This window comes from Pezoporus flaviventris, unplaced genomic scaffold (genome assembly GCF_033815535.1).
Source record: "Pezoporus flaviventris isolate CSIRO_AGI_PZ_B2104156 unplaced genomic scaffold, CSIRO_AGI_Pfla_v1 ptg000002l, whole genome shotgun sequence".
Classification (NCBI taxonomy): domain Eukaryota; kingdom Metazoa; phylum Chordata; class Aves; order Psittaciformes; family Psittacidae; genus Pezoporus; species Pezoporus flaviventris.
This window is the reverse complement of record NW_026892550.1, coordinates 24,606,274-24,623,678: the sequence shown is the minus strand read 5'-3', so window position 1 is coordinate 24,623,678 and position 17,405 is coordinate 24,606,274. Positions and strand designations below refer to the sequence as shown.

General features: G+C 42.4%; 2 protein-coding genes across 3 annotated transcripts in view; both read left to right on the top strand.

Moving 5' to 3' along the window:
• NFXL1 (nuclear transcription factor, X-box binding like 1) overlaps positions 1 to 12,365 on the top strand; it is a 47,375-nt gene extending 35,010 nt beyond the window's left edge. Inside the window, exons 20-22 of the mRNA XM_061472019.1 lie at positions 1,235 to 1,321; positions 3,824 to 3,877; positions 9,345 to 12,365. Of these exons, the coding sequence (XP_061328003.1) occupies positions 1,235 to 1,321; positions 3,824 to 3,877; positions 9,345 to 9,518 (315 nt within the window). The 3' untranslated portion in view covers positions 9,519 to 12,365. The remainder of the gene's footprint in view (positions 1 to 1,234; positions 1,322 to 3,823; positions 3,878 to 9,344) is intronic.
• Positions 12,366 to 15,037: 2,672 nt separating this feature from the next.
• Positions 15,038 to 17,405, top strand: part of CORIN (corin, serine peptidase) — a 144,298-nt gene continuing 141,930 nt past the window's right edge. For both annotated transcript variants that reach the window (XM_061472008.1, XM_061471999.1), the window contains exon 1: positions 15,038 to 15,465. In XM_061472008.1, coding sequence (XP_061327992.1) covers positions 15,106 to 15,465 — 360 coding nt within the window. In that variant the 5' untranslated portion in view covers positions 15,038 to 15,105. The remainder of the gene's footprint in view (positions 15,466 to 17,405) is intronic.

The following is a 17,405-nucleotide window of genomic DNA, read 5'->3' as shown; positions in this document are numbered from 1 at the left end:
CATCATTCTTCGCATGTTCCTGGACTTGTGTGGATGAATTTGCTCTGGTGCAGGTTAGAGTAGGTCCAGTTATTCTAGTAGAGCAGTTTACATCAGCTACAGATCTGGGTTGCAATATCAAAAGATTCACTGAAGAATATAAAATCCTGTTGGTTTTAAACCATGTTCGCTGCATGACTTAAAATAGCTTTATCTTCAAGCACACTTACATTTCTATAGCTTCAATGGGAGAACAGTCAGACGACCTGGAGTGATTTGAGAAGAAAAAATACATTTTTCTGACTATATTGGGGAAGTTTATAATTATGTGAATTGGAAAAAGCACAGATGATATGAATCCCTAACTAATGTAATTAGTTAAGGTTCTTTGCAAACCTAGAAGCAAGTACAGACATCAGCAATCCCTAGCTTCTAACAAAGATAAAGGACAAAGTAATGTAACAAGTGTATTATAGCTACATAGTATTGTGAGGGGAAGAACAGAAATTGCTGTGAAGTCTTGGCAAATAATAATGACTTAGTGAAAAATAATTATCTGGCTTCACTAAAAGGTGCTTAAATTATTTATTGGGACCCTGTTAACTTCTGAGCCTCCAAAACAGGTTTTGGTTCCCCAGAGTTCTCAGCTTCTCTGAGAAGTGTCTTGTGCAACCAGGAGTCTTGCAGGTGGGGTGTTCAGCAGGAGAAAGGATGATACATACAGAACAAGTGCTTCAGATTGTACAGATTTTACAGTCTCTGCTTACAGATAACCACTTGTTTTCCCTTCACTGTTCGGGGGAGGAAGTGTGAGTGAGAATTATTTCCCTCTTCCTCCCACGCCTTCCTTCCTTCCTTCCTTCCTTCCACACCTTGCCCTGTAATCTCAACCAGTTAAGAGCACGTAAGTGAAATTACTGAGGCTCTGAATGCTCACCCTTTCTGCCAGAGTTCAGAAGGTTATCTTACTTTGTCTTGGGCAAACAAGTGAGAAAAGAGAAGAGAGGATAAATGAAACTGAATATTTGATTTATTCTTACTTTTCAGCTTGTTTTACCAGAAGGAAGGAAAAAAGGACAATTTAATACAGAATTAGAGGTTCAGATAACATTTTCATCATTAGCTTTATTTTCTGTGTAACCAATGTTTTATTAAATTAGAATGTTTTATAATTATTTTCATAAAGAAGTGAACATTATAACTAAACATTTTATATAGGGAAATGATTATAAAGTACTCAAATTATACATTACAGGAAATACAGTGCAGCAAGATACAAGAAGGCAGAGTTCCACTGGAATGCGATGCATTATGCAAGGAAATGAAACAGAAAGCATCTGAGGTAATGTATCCATTGTAGCTGTCATTTCCTCTCAGTGCTTCAAGAAAAGTAGGGGAAAAAGAATACAGAATTATTTTTCAAGGCAATACCAGCAGAAAATACAACATAAGTAGATGTGCAGTTCAATAGCAGCTACTTTTTCAGAATTGTGTTCAACTTAGTGGGGAGAGTTACAGTGTTTGTAGACAGTGTTAACTTGGTGAAATATTACCTTAAAACAGTATTGTTATTTAATTTGTTAGAACTGGTTTTTTCCTCTTCCATTGAGAGCAAGTGATGATCATTAAATTATATGATAAAATCATTACTGTTGATGATGATTGCTATAGGATTTGGGCCAGGCCACTTCACATGTCATTGTTAGATCTGCCTTTCCAGGGCAGATTTTTACAGCCTGTGAGTGCTCAACTTGTCTAGCATGAAGAGTGTAATCCTGTCACACTGTATTAGTTACCCTGGGCCAGAAGAATGGGGAGTTTGCTCATGCTGTCACCCAGAGACACAGAATGTCAAGACTGGAAGAAGTCTGTTAAAAACTGCAGACACTTACAAAGATAGTTTAGTTTTGATAGTTGCAAACTAACTGTCAGTTTCTAAAACCTTTGTGTGTTAACTCTTAATAAAACTCTGCATGTATAGCACCTAGAGTATGCACTTCTGAAGAACTAAGTGCATCTTTTACTGTACTTTTTATTAAAGAAATAGTTCTAGAAATGTTTTTCCAAAATGTGGTATAATAGTTAAACGTCCCTCTACCTATATATATTATACCTATGTATCTTATACAAATATGATCACACCGATGTAAAAAGGAGCAATTTTGTTCCTTTTTTTCCCACATTTGTGTGTCACTTTTTCATTTGGAGCTGAAGTTCTGCCATTAGATGGCAGTGAAATGCTGGGAAGCTGGTTGTGCAGTCTTTTCTACACCAGACTTTCCCGTTTCAGATGTGCACAACTGAAAAGCTCTTTTCTAAAGAGAGACTGTCATTGTCTCTAGATTCAGGAAATTCTCAATAATGGTTTTATTTGATACATTGTTTAGCAATTAAAAACCATGTTTGAAAACCTATGAATAGGATCGTTCTATTGACCCTGTCCTCAGTGCACACTGTTTGAGGTACAGTGTGCTAAAGCTTGGGCTAGTGTGCTTTCTCCTTAGTCATCAAAAGTTCTTGAATTGTGGATTGTTTGGAACAAATTTCACCTGTACAAACTGTATTTATTAAGTTACTGTCATTGTTAGTATGCAAATTGTGCAGTTATGAGGATCAAGACTGTGTTTCTTTCGAAGTTATTAATCTTATTTTTACATTTAACTTTTATAAGTTAGATATACTTCCCCAGTATACTCTTCCTGTTTCTACTGTTACTGTGACTATGGCAATTTTAGAGATTGAGCTGATGTCTTTCTTTTTAATGGCTTCTGGATTTATATCCTGTTAGCACACCTAATTGTTTCTTCAGTTGACATAAACTTTTGGCATCTACAAATGTCCTGTAGCATTGCACTTCTACATTTAGCCAAATACTCCGTGGGAAGTAGAATACTTCCCTCTGTTTTGAACCAGCCTTCTGGTAATGTCATTTTATGCCTTTGCTTTTGTCTTATGAAAAATAATTACTGATGGTTTATCCCTATTTGGTATCTTCCCACTCTTCAGGAATGTGTGCCTTGTTAGTCACCTGATGAACCCTAGCTATGCATCAATTTAGATGGAAGCTACTCCATGCTATTGTCTTTTGCATGTGTTCAGGCTTTACATTCTTTTGTTGTTGCAGGACCACAACTGAATGGAGGAGCTAAGTGCATCATGTATTTACATATTGACTTTTTTTTTTCCTGTACTGTTCTTCATGATTTCTAGCATTTAACCTGCTTTCTTGAACACTGCAAAACATTTCTATAGAATTATAAATTGGTGATGGTGGAATATTTTTAATCACATTTGGCTTGAATTACACCAAAAGCTTTAAAGCAGTTTGGTTATGCATTTTCCAATATATGTTATATTAGGTACAAATATTGAGGTTTCATTTTGCTCTAGTAGTCAGGGAACATTTAAAGTACTTGGAATGAAATATGTGTGTGTAAATTATATATATTTATACATATATAGGAATTACCTGTATGGGTAAAGTAGTGAATTGGGATAAAGTTGTTGAAAACTTAGAATAACTGTCTTTGGGAATTTTTCTGCTTGTTAGTGAACGAATTACTCTTTTTAGGTTTTATATTTGTCAGTTCAGCTTGTCAAGTTGAAGTCAGAAGTTCAATTTATAACCATGTAGCATCTATTGTATGTTCCATGTTTTCCAAATGTGAGACCCAGCAGCTTTGTCTAAGAATTTTTTGTAATCTCAGTAAGTTAAGAGCTCACTTGGTGGAGGTGTTGTTCATTTTTGCTGAGAACAATTCCATAGGAGTAATTATGACTATGTAAGAAAATAGTTTTAGCTGCTGTTTACAACAGATGCTTACCATTTTATATGCCTGGACAGATAAAAGAGGCAGAAGCCAAAGCTGCTATTGAAGAAGAGAAACGAAGACAACAGGTATCAACCTTTCTTCTTCTTCACCCACTTCCTTCCCACTTTGTTCTTGTTAGTAAATCATTTCATTGACATGCAGCTAAAGATGTGTAGTTTTTAATGTGACAGTTATTCCTGTCAGCTGTTACCTTGCTCCAAGATGTGTGCTGTGAATTGCAGTGGTTAAGAGCCCATGTGTTTTCCCAAACAATTTTCATAATTTTATATGAATCAGTTTAATCTTGCTTTACTGTAACTGTGTATAGTTTATTTTTTAAATACTAAGTACTGCTAATTTTAATTAAACACTTTAGAATGCATAAAGCCCACAAAATTGCTGAATAGCGTCCATAGAGATGTAAATGTCAGGTGAAGCTTCCCCCCTTTCTTTCATCATGAAAGAATGAGGAAGCCTAAATGAGTCTTCATCCTTCATGGTCTCTGAGGGGGTGTGAATGGGAGGAGAAGGTGTATTTACTGTAGTTGCTGTTGTTTATGAGCATATTGTCAGCCTTGTAATCCAGGAAACTTCTGTGAACTAGAAATGCAAAGTTGCTGGTGTTTGTATTGCTCTGATTGTGTTCTCATGCATTCACTTAATTTACAGCCCCTCTAGTAAAGTCTCAGTAACGGGACTTCTCTGTAACTGTTGCAGGTTCACTCCACCAGTACAGTGTGCAACATTATTTTTGTCTTGATTCTTCAGCAGTGATTATTTCTCTCTGTGGTTGCTTTCTGCTTGTATGTTCACTGAAGTCCCACAGTTATAGTCCAGCTGTACCCTTATGCAGTATATGGAACTACTTTTGCTTATATGTCTTGTGATGGGTGAAGCTTCAGGGATAGGAGACTCTTAAAAGGTTGATAGAGTGATATAGCACAATAGCAAATAGTAGGACCACAACAGTAAAAAATAGGACAAACCTGCTAAAAAAAAAAAAGTAAAATAAAGTAGGACAACAGTAACTAATAAATAGGCTCCAAAATTGCACACAAGTACTAACCTCGGCTACTGCAGCCTTTTATCTAAAATTGATTCCCTTCCAGTTTGATCTCTTAATCTGCCATCTGGTGATGTGAATTGGAGGACATCACTGTCATAGGGTGTTGGGTCACATTAAGAGTATAGAGTTATTGAGTATAATCCCTTCTCACAAACGTTTGCATCTTGTACCACCTTCCTGATCTCATTAGCACACGACATATACACAGTTTATCTGTTAGTTACAGGTTCTTGAGACCTGTATCGATTAATACTTTATTAACTCTTCTATATACAAATTGTAATTGTAATTGCTATACAAACTAATTGTATAGCACATTTAAATATCTAGCACATTTATATATTGGTATTTACTGTATTTGATAGCTGCTTCTGCTAATAGGATTTACAGATGGAATAATTTGTTTCTTAGTGGAAAGGAGATGGCTTAGTTAGGCTTTTCATAATGGCCCTAGCAGCCAAACTTTCTGTTTCTAATTCAGAGGCACCCAGTGAGGCCAGGGTTTTCACAATTGGTAGAGGTGGAAAAAAGATCAGTGCTTTGCTATTTAACAATTCAGACTAATCTGTCTCTGCATCCCACTCTAGTGCAAAAGATTTGGTTAAATTTGTGAGCTAGCTGGTAATAGTCAAGGGTTTCAGTACTGAAAGTCAAGGTCTCAAACCTGAAATCTGGTTTAATGAGTTGTAAGAAAGATTTTGTTTCCTTTTTTTCTTAGAAAGAAAAAAAATAAAATTAACAGCTCCTTAGAGGTTACAGAAGTCAAGCATGTCCCCTGCCTAGAGCTTGTTTAGCTTGAAAAATTAAAGTAGCTTGAAGACTGGGCACAACCATTACTTTATTGCTCAGAGATCATTGAAGAGGCACTTTGGGGATGATGACAGTTACATAAAACCTGTAGGTAGCTTTTCAAGGATAGTGATGTCTTTTTTTTTTTTCTTATTCTGTGCCCACAAACCTTTTCTCATTCTGTGTTTTGTTTTTTATGATGTATCTATTTTTAGCTGGGGTTTTATAAAGATGACTAGGAAGGCAATTCAGTACTTGTTATATAATTGTTCGAGGCCTATATTTTAATTCAGATTACTGCAATTCATGAAGCACTCTGCTTTAAAACTTAGAGAGCACAAGTATATGGTAACTATAGAAGCCCACAGTTTTATTTAGCATCTATGTAAGATGAAATACTGCCATATTATCTATAAAACCTCAAGAACTCTGCACTTCCTCCACATTTTCAATTTTGAAAAACTGTTCCATTAAAATACTTTGCTTTTCTAAAGGAGGATTAGCCAGTTGGAATCAATTTTGGTTCAGATATCAGGGTGTGGAACTTTGAACTTTTCCCCCATATTGTCACAAAACTGCCAACAATTTCTGCCTTTATTATGTACAAAGGAATGGACATCAAAATGGGTCCCTTTCTCCTGCTAACAGTGGTATCTAGCACAAGAAGGAAAGTAAGATCTGCTTTGTGAAAATCTGACAACTATTTGCTGTCAGTGGAGGAAGACCAGACATCAGGCAATCTTGAATTCCAAAGGAAAATTGTATTTACTGGACTACTTCTCTGTCCATTTCCCGAAACAGGCTTATTCTTGTTTCTTCAACGCACCCACCTTATTGTCTTAGTCCCTCTCTTCCTGTCAGCACTGCAGTAGTAGTCATGTAGATTTATCTCCTCTCGTGGCCAGACTTGGTCTCTGTTCACTGTCCACGTTTCCTCCGCTTCAGCCTAATCTTGTGTCTTTTGCCCAGCCAGTCCTGGCTTGCTGCACTCTGCTGCTCCTGTCTCCTTTCTCTCTTCCAGTTCTAGTTTTTCTGCTCCCTAGTTCTTTGGCCCATATTTTCCTTAGTAGCTGAGAACTTTACCTAAAATCCAGACAATCATCAGATGTTTTCTGGTTTTAGCCTTTCTTAGAATATATTTTCTGATTTTCATAGCAATTAGGTGTCTTTTCATTAGAGTCTCATCCCAGTCTTACAGTCTTTGTTCCAGGATGTCTAATTCCAGCATTGTACCCTAAAATAAGTCTTGTCTGTATTATCTTGATACCCTTTAAAAAGGTGTCTTGGTTTTGGCTGGGATAATTTTCTTCCTAGTAGCGCCCCCCCCCCCCCCCCCCCCCCTCCCCCGGGGCTCTGAGCAAAAAAAGCAGTCATTCATGCAGTAGTTCTTGGGTCAGTCTGGAGTGGGTGAGATGTGAAAAATGTGCTTTATACCCCTTTATACTCCAACCTGGAGCCCCATGCCATTGCCCAGAACACTATCCTGGGCATTGAGAAACAGATTTTGTGGCGACACAGCACCCCAGAGAGAATTGAGTCAGACAATGGGACTCATTTCCGAAGCAACCTTATAGACACTTGGGCCAAAGAGCATGGCATTGAGTGGGTATATCACATCCCCTACCACGCACCAGCCTCTGGGAAAATCGAACGGTACAATGGGCTGTTAAAAACTACACTGAGAGCGATGGGTGGGGGAACTTTCAAGCATTGGGATACACACTCACCAAAGGCCACCTGGTTGGTCAACACCAGAGGATCTGCCAACAGGGCTGGCCCAGCCCAGTCAGAACTTTTACATATTGTAGAGGGGGACAAAGTTCCCGTGGTGCACATGAAGAATTTGCTGGGGAAGACAGTCTGGGTTATTCCTGCTTCAGGTAAAGGCAAACCCACTCGTGGGATTGCTTTTGCTCAGGGACCTGGGTGCACTTGATGTGGAGGATGGGGTTGTCTGATGTGTACCTCAAGAGGATTTGATTGTGGGTAAGAATAACCAATGACTTGGATTGTATGATGTTAATTGCTATATAGCACTGTTATCCCTTCTGTGGTGTCTGTATGCCATATCAAGGGTATTACAGTAAAAATCACCCACTTTAATGAAAAATGAACTTTGGTGAAACCAGACAAGTGCAGTGGTGGTGGAACCAAAATTGGCTTCAGCATGCAACAGTCCAGCACCACATCTTTTCTGCTCTGAAAGACTGTTGTGACAGATGGAGCCCAAAGTCAAGGACTAAATGAACTCGGTGGACTTTTATAGGGATGGTACATAGACTGAGGGAATGCTACCTGTGTGTATATGTATCAAAGGACAGGAAAGGTGATGGTGGTTAACTGGTATGTTTTGGGAAGTGTAAGACCTGGCATGATGTAAATGGTATGGAATAAAGGGTGGATACAATCTTTGTTTCTTCCTAGTAGCTGGTGCAGTGCTGTGTTTCAGCTTCAGTCTGAGAACAATGCTGATGATAACACACTGATGTTTTAGTTGTTGCTAAGTAATGCTTACCCTGATCAATGAGTTTTCAGTCTCTCATGCTCTGTCAATGAGGAAGGGCACAAGAAGCAGGGAGGAAGCAGAGACAGGACACCTGACCCAGACTAACCAAAGGTGTATTCCATACTGCAGCACGTCATGCCCAGTATATAAACCCAGAAGGGCAGATTGCTGCTTGGGTCAGACTGGCTATCAGTTGGTTGTTGGTGAACAATTGTATTGTGCATCACTTGGTTTTCTTGGGTTTTATTCTTCTCTCTCTATCTCCCTTTTCATTACTCTTGTTATTTGTAGCAGTAGTATATTTGACTATATTTCAATTGTTAAACTGTTCTTATCTTAACCCACAGGTTTTTCCTTTTCCTGATTCTGTTCCCCATCCCACCAAGCCCAGTACTTGGTTGCCAGCTGGGCTTAAGTCACAATAAAGAGTGTGCAAGGGGATGAGGAACAGGGATCAGAGGATCTTACTGTTCATTCCAGGCATCGCCCTGAAACTGCTGTTCTGGGTGGAAGCTTGGCATTCTTCTGATTTTTTTCCAGTGACTTTGCTTCATTTTTGGGCCTAAGGGAATGGGCTTTCTTTTGAAGGACACTATATACCTACTACTGTCATATATGAGTGACTAGGTGTTGTTATAACACTTAACAAATGGCATATTTTTGTGCATGTCTAAGATTGTAGCTATTAATCTAAAATTCAGCTGAGCCTACAAAATATAAGTGGAAGAAAGAGGAGAGATTTTTATTTAATTTATATTTGCAGTGTATCTTTATTATGCAGGGGAGATCTTTGAAGATTTCAGCCTATGCTTTCAGATACGTAATTGTAATAGCTTAAATATGAGTGCTTTTTAATGTAAAATAATGTATTGCTAACACATTTAATGGAAATAATCTCTTTTTGTCTTAACATTCAGTTTGAGTTAAGGATCTAATGTAAAACTTCAGTTGGCTGTATTTTGGCAGTGTTTTTTATGGGAAAATAAACAGCAGCTTAATACTTGGAAGCGAAATGCTTTGCAACCATGGGATTAGTGCTAGCATCTCGTCTGTAAGAGATGTGTAAGTTGTGTAACTTCCATTGGCAGTTATTATTATAAAGTGGCTTTGGGGAATGGTATTTAAAATCTGCATATTCTTCACTTTTTAATTATGACACAAATGTTAACTGCTTCTGGTTTTCTTCATCTAGGCTGAACTGGAAGCTTTTGAAAACAGATTAAAAGGGCGAAGAAAGAATAAGAGAAGAAAGGATGAAGTAGAAGTTGAACAGTCATCATGGCAGAAATACAAGAACCTTGTTATGCTGCCGATGTTCGGAGTTGCTGTTGTGATGGTTGCATGGCTCATGGTCTACAATGACTGAAACAACCAACTCAATATTTAATATATCTCAGTTGGGCTTTAAGGTAGCTATTAATCCTAGAACATTAGTCTATGTGTAACAGAACTTAATATGCATAGATTATGTATGTACACTATTTGCCAAGTGCAGAGGAGGGAGGAAATGTCACCTTTTGTGTTATATTCACAGCACAAAACTGAAATTAGACACTGAAAGTAATAGTAGATTTTAGTCTACACTGAAGTGCTGATGTAGTTTGTCTGACTGATATCCGTTAACATCTCTTCTATTTATATATTGGGTTACTTTTCCTTGTCTCCATAATATTAAAAATAGGTTAGTATAAAATGCTTTATTGAACATCTGTTTTCTGTAAAAATCTATGTAATGGTTTATTGAATATTAGTATTCTTATGCTAGTCTTTATGTTGTATCACACAATAATTTTTGTGCTTTAGGTCAGTTTTAATTATAACAACTAATGGGGAACTTTATATCACTTAGGCTTGAATGTTCTGGGGCCTCATGACAGAACTTTGTTCAGAGAAAGGAATGGGAACTGTCTTTGAAGTCAACTGTATCACAACAATAAAATGGTCTCCCTTATGGACCGTGGGGTTTGTTTTATGGTTGTGTCATGTCTACCCCCCACCACTGTCCTTATTTCCTTAAAATCAAACAACAAAAAAAAAATTGAAAACTTCATTTAGTGGAGAGATGCATATGCTGAACATGGATGTGATGTAGTTTCAGATACAGGGATGCATTCTCATCGCTACCCCCATCACCAACAGCAAAGAAACAATCTGAAATTGAATTTAAGAGTATCACTTGACTAGTTGTATAGATAAATATCACATTTGGATGTTTGCATAGTGTGCAAAACTGTAATTGACTAGTGTAACAGTGTGATTGTGTCATTCTGAAGCCATCTGGGTGGTGCTTGCTAATGTGTAAACTATCTGGCTAATCTTTTAAGTGTTCAAGTATTTTCTTACTGACAGTTTAGAATACCTCGCTTTGGGCTATTAGTGTTGGTTGGTAGAACTGAAAGGTTTACACAGCTTCAAGACTGTTAGAGAAGCTATATTGCCTCAGCTGAGGGACTGCAAGTTAAATTCAGGGGGAGGAAAGAGGGGAGAGATCAGAAAATGGAATTTTTAAACCTCTAATGGAAATTGTATGCTGAGACTTGAGCATTGTGGTTAAGTGGAAACTGCTTACCAGATCCTGTGAAAGCCAAAGGGGGTTAGGCTGCCCTTGTAATTCAGACATACAATTTCATTGTAAATCCTGCAAAAGCAGTGGGACTGTTTGTTGGAATGAGTAGAGAAGATTGCAGCTTGTTCGAAACCTTGCTTGGTTGGTTTGGGCCCACTTGAAAAGGGACCTGCTATTAATTTGACCTGATATCCAATTGTAATTGTGGTTCCGCAGCAGTAGGAAGAAAAAAAAAGAACAGGAAAGCTGCAGAAGGCAGTAGCTTTTCGATTGACAAAATGGGGGGAAAATCAGTTTCTTTTCAATTTTTCACCTAAGTTTGGTGAAAGAGGAAAGAGGTGAGGAAAAGCTGACAATATGTAGCATGGATTAGTGCTATCTGATGGCTTCATAGAGTTTTTTTAGTTGACTTTAGAAATGGATATTATTTCTGTCATGATGTGTCAGGCTATTCATATGTAAAGTTGTAGAATTAATTGAGATTACAATCACAGTTGCATCTCTGAATTCTCTTATGTTACAGGATAAAGAATAAACTGTTTTCCTTACTATTACTTTAATTCTTTTCTGTAATATTAATGCCTGGAAGATAATTCCATATGTAACTCCTTTTTCTATTTACTGCTAGCTTTTTCTTTAAAAGCAGTACAATGGAAAGTTTATCTTTGCCTCTACAGCAAAGAGAAGAAATCCCTCTCTACAGAGCTATAAAACTGAACTGCACTTGAATTATACATTTGAAGTAGCTCTTAGTGTTCTTTTCTGCATATTTTGCAGTATTTCTGTGAAATATTGGAGAGAGGACTTGCTTCTTATTGATAATCTTTATTGTAGTAAGAAAGCACACCAGTCTTTACGAATTCATCCCATTCACACAAATGTGTGTATGAGTAGGCATGTTCCCTTAAAGGATTTGTATTGTCTGAACCTCGCACATGTGAGACATACCTATTTTTGAAATGTTATTCAGAACAGTCCTGTATATCTTCTCCAGCCATCTGAGTCATCTGCGCTCTGTTGGTCTGCCTGCTGAACCAGTTATTTTTTTCTTGGCATAAAAAAAGTGTGGGGGTTCAAGCAATCTGCAGCTTAATAAATCACTGATTCCTATTTGGTTTTCTAAATTACTTTTACAGTTAATATTTTGCCTTTTTTGGTTGGAGCTGCATGTTGCAAGCATGACAACCTTTGGAAGTAAAAGGTACAGACAAAATCACCTGTTATTCAGTATTGAGCAAATATTTTGAATGTTAACATTTTATACTAACAATGCATCTTGATAAGCAAAGCAAATGATATAATCTGACCTGCTGTGGTAGGGGAACTATTGAGAGAGAAACCTGATAGATTAATGGTTGGACTCGATCTTAAAGGTAGTTTCCAACCTAAATGATTCTATGATGAGGATACTTAATGTGAATAATATTCAGCTATGTGTAAAATGAAAAAAACTGGGGATGCTTTTCCTGATCCTAAATGCATTCTGGTGAGCATTCGTCTTTCTGCTGGACTGAGGTGCTTACCAGTCAATAAGTTTTGGAATGGAACCTCCTTAGACAATTTTGTTCCCTGTAACAATGACAAAGCCATTGCATGTGTTAATTTAATGTAAAAACCAAGTCAGACAATAAAGACGTCAAAAACTAAGTTGGAAATCTGTTTGTTCTTGAATGCTGGTGTAGTAAAGCAGCAGACTTCTGGGTAATAGTAACTGACATAACTGCAGCGTAAGTTTCGGGCATGTTTCTTTGGCAGTGACAGTTGTTAATGCTCAGGTTAATGCTGGAATTAGGTGATCATGTACCTTTATGTTGTTGCTCATAAAAAATTGCAAGAATTGGTTTGGGAAGTAGATTAAGATGAAACAAATTGGAATGGATTTAGTAGATTTTTTTTTTTTTTTTTTTTTTGCCTCAAATGGGGAAATATAGCTGATTTATTAGGCAGTGGAAGCTTGGTGTGTGGTAGCTGCTCTCTGGTGTGTGCTTTAAGGTGGAGGGTGGACAGCCCATGGGGGGCCTTGTCCTCATTTTCATTCAGTTCAGATATCCCTCTTCTGCTTTGTTTGCAGTTGTTACCTATGGGCACTTAAGTCACTCCTTTTTGTTGCTTCATGAATGTAAATTTGTATTTGTGTCTGCCCTTACCATTCAATTAAATCAATCACTCTAGAAAATCACAAAACAAAGATACTGTAGCAGTCTGCATTAACTAGGAAGGGAAATGCAAGGTAAAAGAAAAATCAAATGAAATCAAATTAATTGTAAGATAGTGAGACATGCTTGCTTCTTTCCACTAATGGTTACATGTTAATGAATTTTTGGACTCTGCACTAAAATGTTTGTATGCCATGCTACCAGAGAACAAGTTTCTGGTATGGACAGTGCAGCAGTATGAGCTCTGGGATGTATTAAAGTCAGTCACAAGGTAGGCTAAATGGCAGCTGTGTGGAAATCAGTCATACTCTGAGGGCTTAATTCAAGCAAGTATTATTTAATCTAAATAATTGTTTCTTATGCAGAGATTTCCATTAAATTACCAACAGTACCAGAGCTCAACTGAGGCTTTGTGTGCTGTATGCTGAGGCTGACTCTTGTAGTTGGGGAAACTGCAATTTGAATGGCTCCTGCAATGAGGAAATTTGCTTGAGTTTAGAAGTCAATGCTGGCTTGGCGGTTGGAATTGATGGTTCCACTGCTGAAGAGAAGACATCCTCCATGCAAGGCCAAGCTGGCTTTGCCATTTGAGCCATGCACTGCCCCTTTTGCCTTTCAGTTTTCAGTTGTTCTTGCTGTAATTTTTGACAGGATTAACTAATCTCTGTAAAATACCTTAATAACTAAGGCATTATAGTTTGATTCCTCTTTTTAGCAGCATTGTAGCGCAGTATGTGTTGGTTTACATTAAGCAATTTGAAGATTTGCATAAATGCTCTCGCTTCTGCCTCTTCCCATGCTTTTCCTATTGTTTGTGCAGTTCTTTTTAGAACAAAACCACTGATTTCCTCCAGAGGGGACTTTGCTGGGTTGGGTAAAAAAGGCAGGGTTGAATTTCCAGGAGCATGAGTTACTTACGTACAGTGGCACTACAGGAGCACAGAGGACCCAGCCTCTGCCTCTTCAAAGTCTGCACACAAGCAGAACCTAACGACCTAAATCTGAAGGTATGGAAATAAAGATAGCTGGAAAAATAACTATCGTTAAGTGTTTTTCATAGACATACATAAACAAACTGTAGACAAGGGCTATCGTCCCCACTGATAGCTGGGAGTGGTGACCAGGAGCCATATTCTTGTCAAGGTGCTGGTTCACATTTTTGGGGTATTTTCTGACTCACATTTTATCCTTTCAGAAGCATTAAACCATGCACAGCAAAAACCACAAGCCTGTTTTACAAACGTCATTGCAGAACCCAGTTGAGGTGCCAGTGGTAGCGCTCTGTGGCTCCTGGAAGGGCCCTAAACTGCGTGTGTTCCACCCACTAACCATGCTTACTGTGCTGACTGGATCGTGCTTAGTGATGTACACACACCTGGGTCCAGTCAGACCGGACATCTTTGGGTGCAGATGCAAGGAAGAGGGAGCAAATGCAGCTAAATGGGCTTTTAAAAGCCGGTGGCTCGTGGGGTGGGGGATTTGCTCTGTCATTCTTGGCTCCAAGCGGTATTTGTTGATTGGCGTACGAGCTTTGCTTTGCAACACCTTTCCCTCTCCGGTGTTGGCTCGGTCGCGGTCAGGACCGACGATGTGGGGAGGGGCAGGTGTTTCCTCGCAAGGGAGGGATGGGGCGCGACGGGCTTGGCCCGGGGGGGAGGCCGAACCGGAGCCTTTTCCCCTTCGCTCCTGCCGTGCCGGAGGCAGCCCTTGAAGCCGCTTTCGGCCCTCTTTGTGCAGGGGGGGAGGATCGGCTGGGGCAAGGCAAGCGCTGCGCTACGCAGGAAAGCGTTGGATCCCTGTACCCGTGAAACTTTCCATCGCTGGGGTGCAACGAAAGCCTTTGCGTGACCGTAACGCTTTAGAGCGTCCAGAGGGAGAAACCCTGCTCCCGGGAGCCGCGGACGGCTGGACTCGCCGTCCCCGCCCTAACTCTCGCTCCGGCTCGGCTGGCCAGAACGCGCCAGGTCCGTAAGCTGGGCTGGCCTCGGGTAGCCGCAGCCGAAAGCGTGCATTCGGGGGCTGTTCTCCGGCAGCGCGGCGGGGACAGCCCCGGCCCAGCTCCGGCGGGCCAAAGGAAGAGTGCGAGAGGCGAGCCCAGCGGGTCTCTGCCCCGCCCGTCATCCCTGGCTGAGGCTGGTCTTGGTACCTGAAGCCCTTCATAGGGTGATTGGACGCCCTTTATCGGGGAGGAGGGTGAAAGGCTGTGCCCCTTCATCCGCCCTCCCTGGGGGATGGCTAAAAGGGCGAAATTAGCAAGTGGGCTGTCTCTCAGCTTGTCCCCAAGGGGCAGAGCCTTGTGTGCAAAAGGGGTGGGGATGTGGCGGCTTTCTCGCGGAGGTTTATTATTATTGGGTGGAGGAGGGGGGAGGGGGAGTCTGCCGAGCACACAAAATGCGGAGCCCCTCCGCCCCGCAAGTGTGCCTGTGCGGGAAGCGAGCGGCCGCGGCTCCTCAAAGGCAGAGGTAGAGACTGGTTGGGGGGCGGCCACAGTGGAGAGGGCTCAGCGGCAGCAGGGCATGCTCTCCATGCAACAGTTCCCTGCCCTGCCTGCGCAGGAGGAGCGCTACCGGCAGGTCCTCGCCGCCAACCGGGTAAGGCGAGCCCGAGGGCGCTCCCTCCGCGAGTGGGGCCGCCGCGGGGCTGTGGGTCCGGCGGCTGGCGAGGGCGACCCCGCGGGGTGTGTGTGGGGCAGCGTGCTCAGGGGCCAGCCCCGCTGGGTGCCGGGGTGGCGGACGGGAGGCGGGGAGCGCGGACGGCGGGCGGGCAACCCCGCGCGCTGCCCAGAGGCTGCGCTGCCTCCGCGGGGCTGAGCGGCAGGTTGATCGGGCAGGCGGAGAAGCGGCGAGCCCTGCACTCCGCTGTGGCGAGAGCGGGCCCGCGGCTCGCAGGTGCGGACGGTGCCGGGATCCCGGGCGGCACGGCCTGGCGGGCAAGTTACTGCCCGCACCCAACCAGCCGCGGTGGAGGCGTACCGATGCGCTCCCTTGTGGAAACCTGCGCGGCTGTGCGGGCAGAACGCCGCGGACGGTGGAGCTCAGGGGCACAGGATGTAGGTAAGTCGCAGTTAACAACCGGTCGCTGTCAGCGTTTCGTGAAGAGCTTATCAGCACCCTCGCTTCGGTTCTTTCACGAAGTCAGCAACGATCAGCGGGTCTGGTGTGCCTGTTAATGCTCGGGCGCTGAAAGGAGCGGAGGGGAGTTGCGCCGAGCCCGCCGGCAACAGGTCCGGCCACGATTTGCAAGAGCAAAGTTTGAGCTCGACCTCAGCAGGACGGCTGTGGCAGCCTCACCGGGGGCCGAAGCGCCGTGACCTCGTCCCCGGCGAGGTGGCTGCCCCCGGCGGCAGCGAGGCCTTGGCTTTATCTTCTCCTAGGATGCACGCTGCGGGCGGGTGGAGGGACGCCTTCCCACGGCTCTCCGGCGGGTGCTACCGCTGGCCGCCACTCACGGGAGGTCACAGAGCGGGTGGTTAACCCTCGCAGGAGATAGCGCGCGTCTTCCCAGTGTGCCAGCGCACACCCTGTCTGCCTAACTTCGTCTGCCCGGGGAGCAGGTGCCTGCCCGGTGTCCCCGCTGCCAGAGGGGAAGCACGGCGGGGCCGCAGGTGCTCCCTGCGGCGGTGCCGGCGCGGAGCCCCTCAGCCCCGGGCTGCCTGTCCCCCCTCCGCCTGCGGGCAGAGCCGGAGCGGCGGTGGGCGCGCAGGGATGCTGCTGAGCTCAGTGCGTGGCTCCGGGGGAGAGGGCGGCGAAACTTCCCGCGCCGTCACACCGGTCCGGAATGTCACAGCAGCGGGGTTCGCAAGTTTGTAAATACGGCAGCACACTCCAGCAGTACCGTTGCTCCATTAGATTTCAAATGCGGCCTCCTTGGACGCGTTTCATGGCAGACGATTAATTAATTAACCATTATTTTAAATTGTTAGCAGTCTGGCTGAAATGGTGAAACTCTTAAGCGGGATCAAGAGCTTTTAATGCATTCCCGGCATCTCTTGGGAAGGCTTAGCTTTCAGCAGTAAAAATGCGGGAATGGATTTTTCCATATGGCTGCTTACACCCTTCCTGTGCTCCTAAAAGATGGACCCGTCAGCAGAACTAAAATGTAATTCTTCAGTCTTGTTTCTATAATGGATGCCTTAGCTGAAGATCTCTGTTCTAAGGTCCTCGGACACTGTGACACAGTGCTGGATTGGTGCATTACTGAGGTGATCCAAACAACAATACAGGAATAACACAAGGAATTCTAGAACCACTCTAGAATTAGTGCCTCTATAAAACCTGGTGGCATTTCCCCAGTGTCTTGGACGTTGAGGTTCCATAGGAAGCCGGGGGCTCCTTGGGGGGTGGGGCAGGACAATCCCCAGCAATGTCCAAACCTCCTTTAGAAAGGAAATGCTCCCGACTTCCTTTCCATTCCCCATCAGCTGTTTTTAGAGTGCCTGACAGCCAGGTTTTTCGGCCAGTGGGCCAGCTGGACCCTTCAGCCTCACGTGAAATTGTCTCTCAGCATGTGTTTTAAAGGAAGACACCAGCAC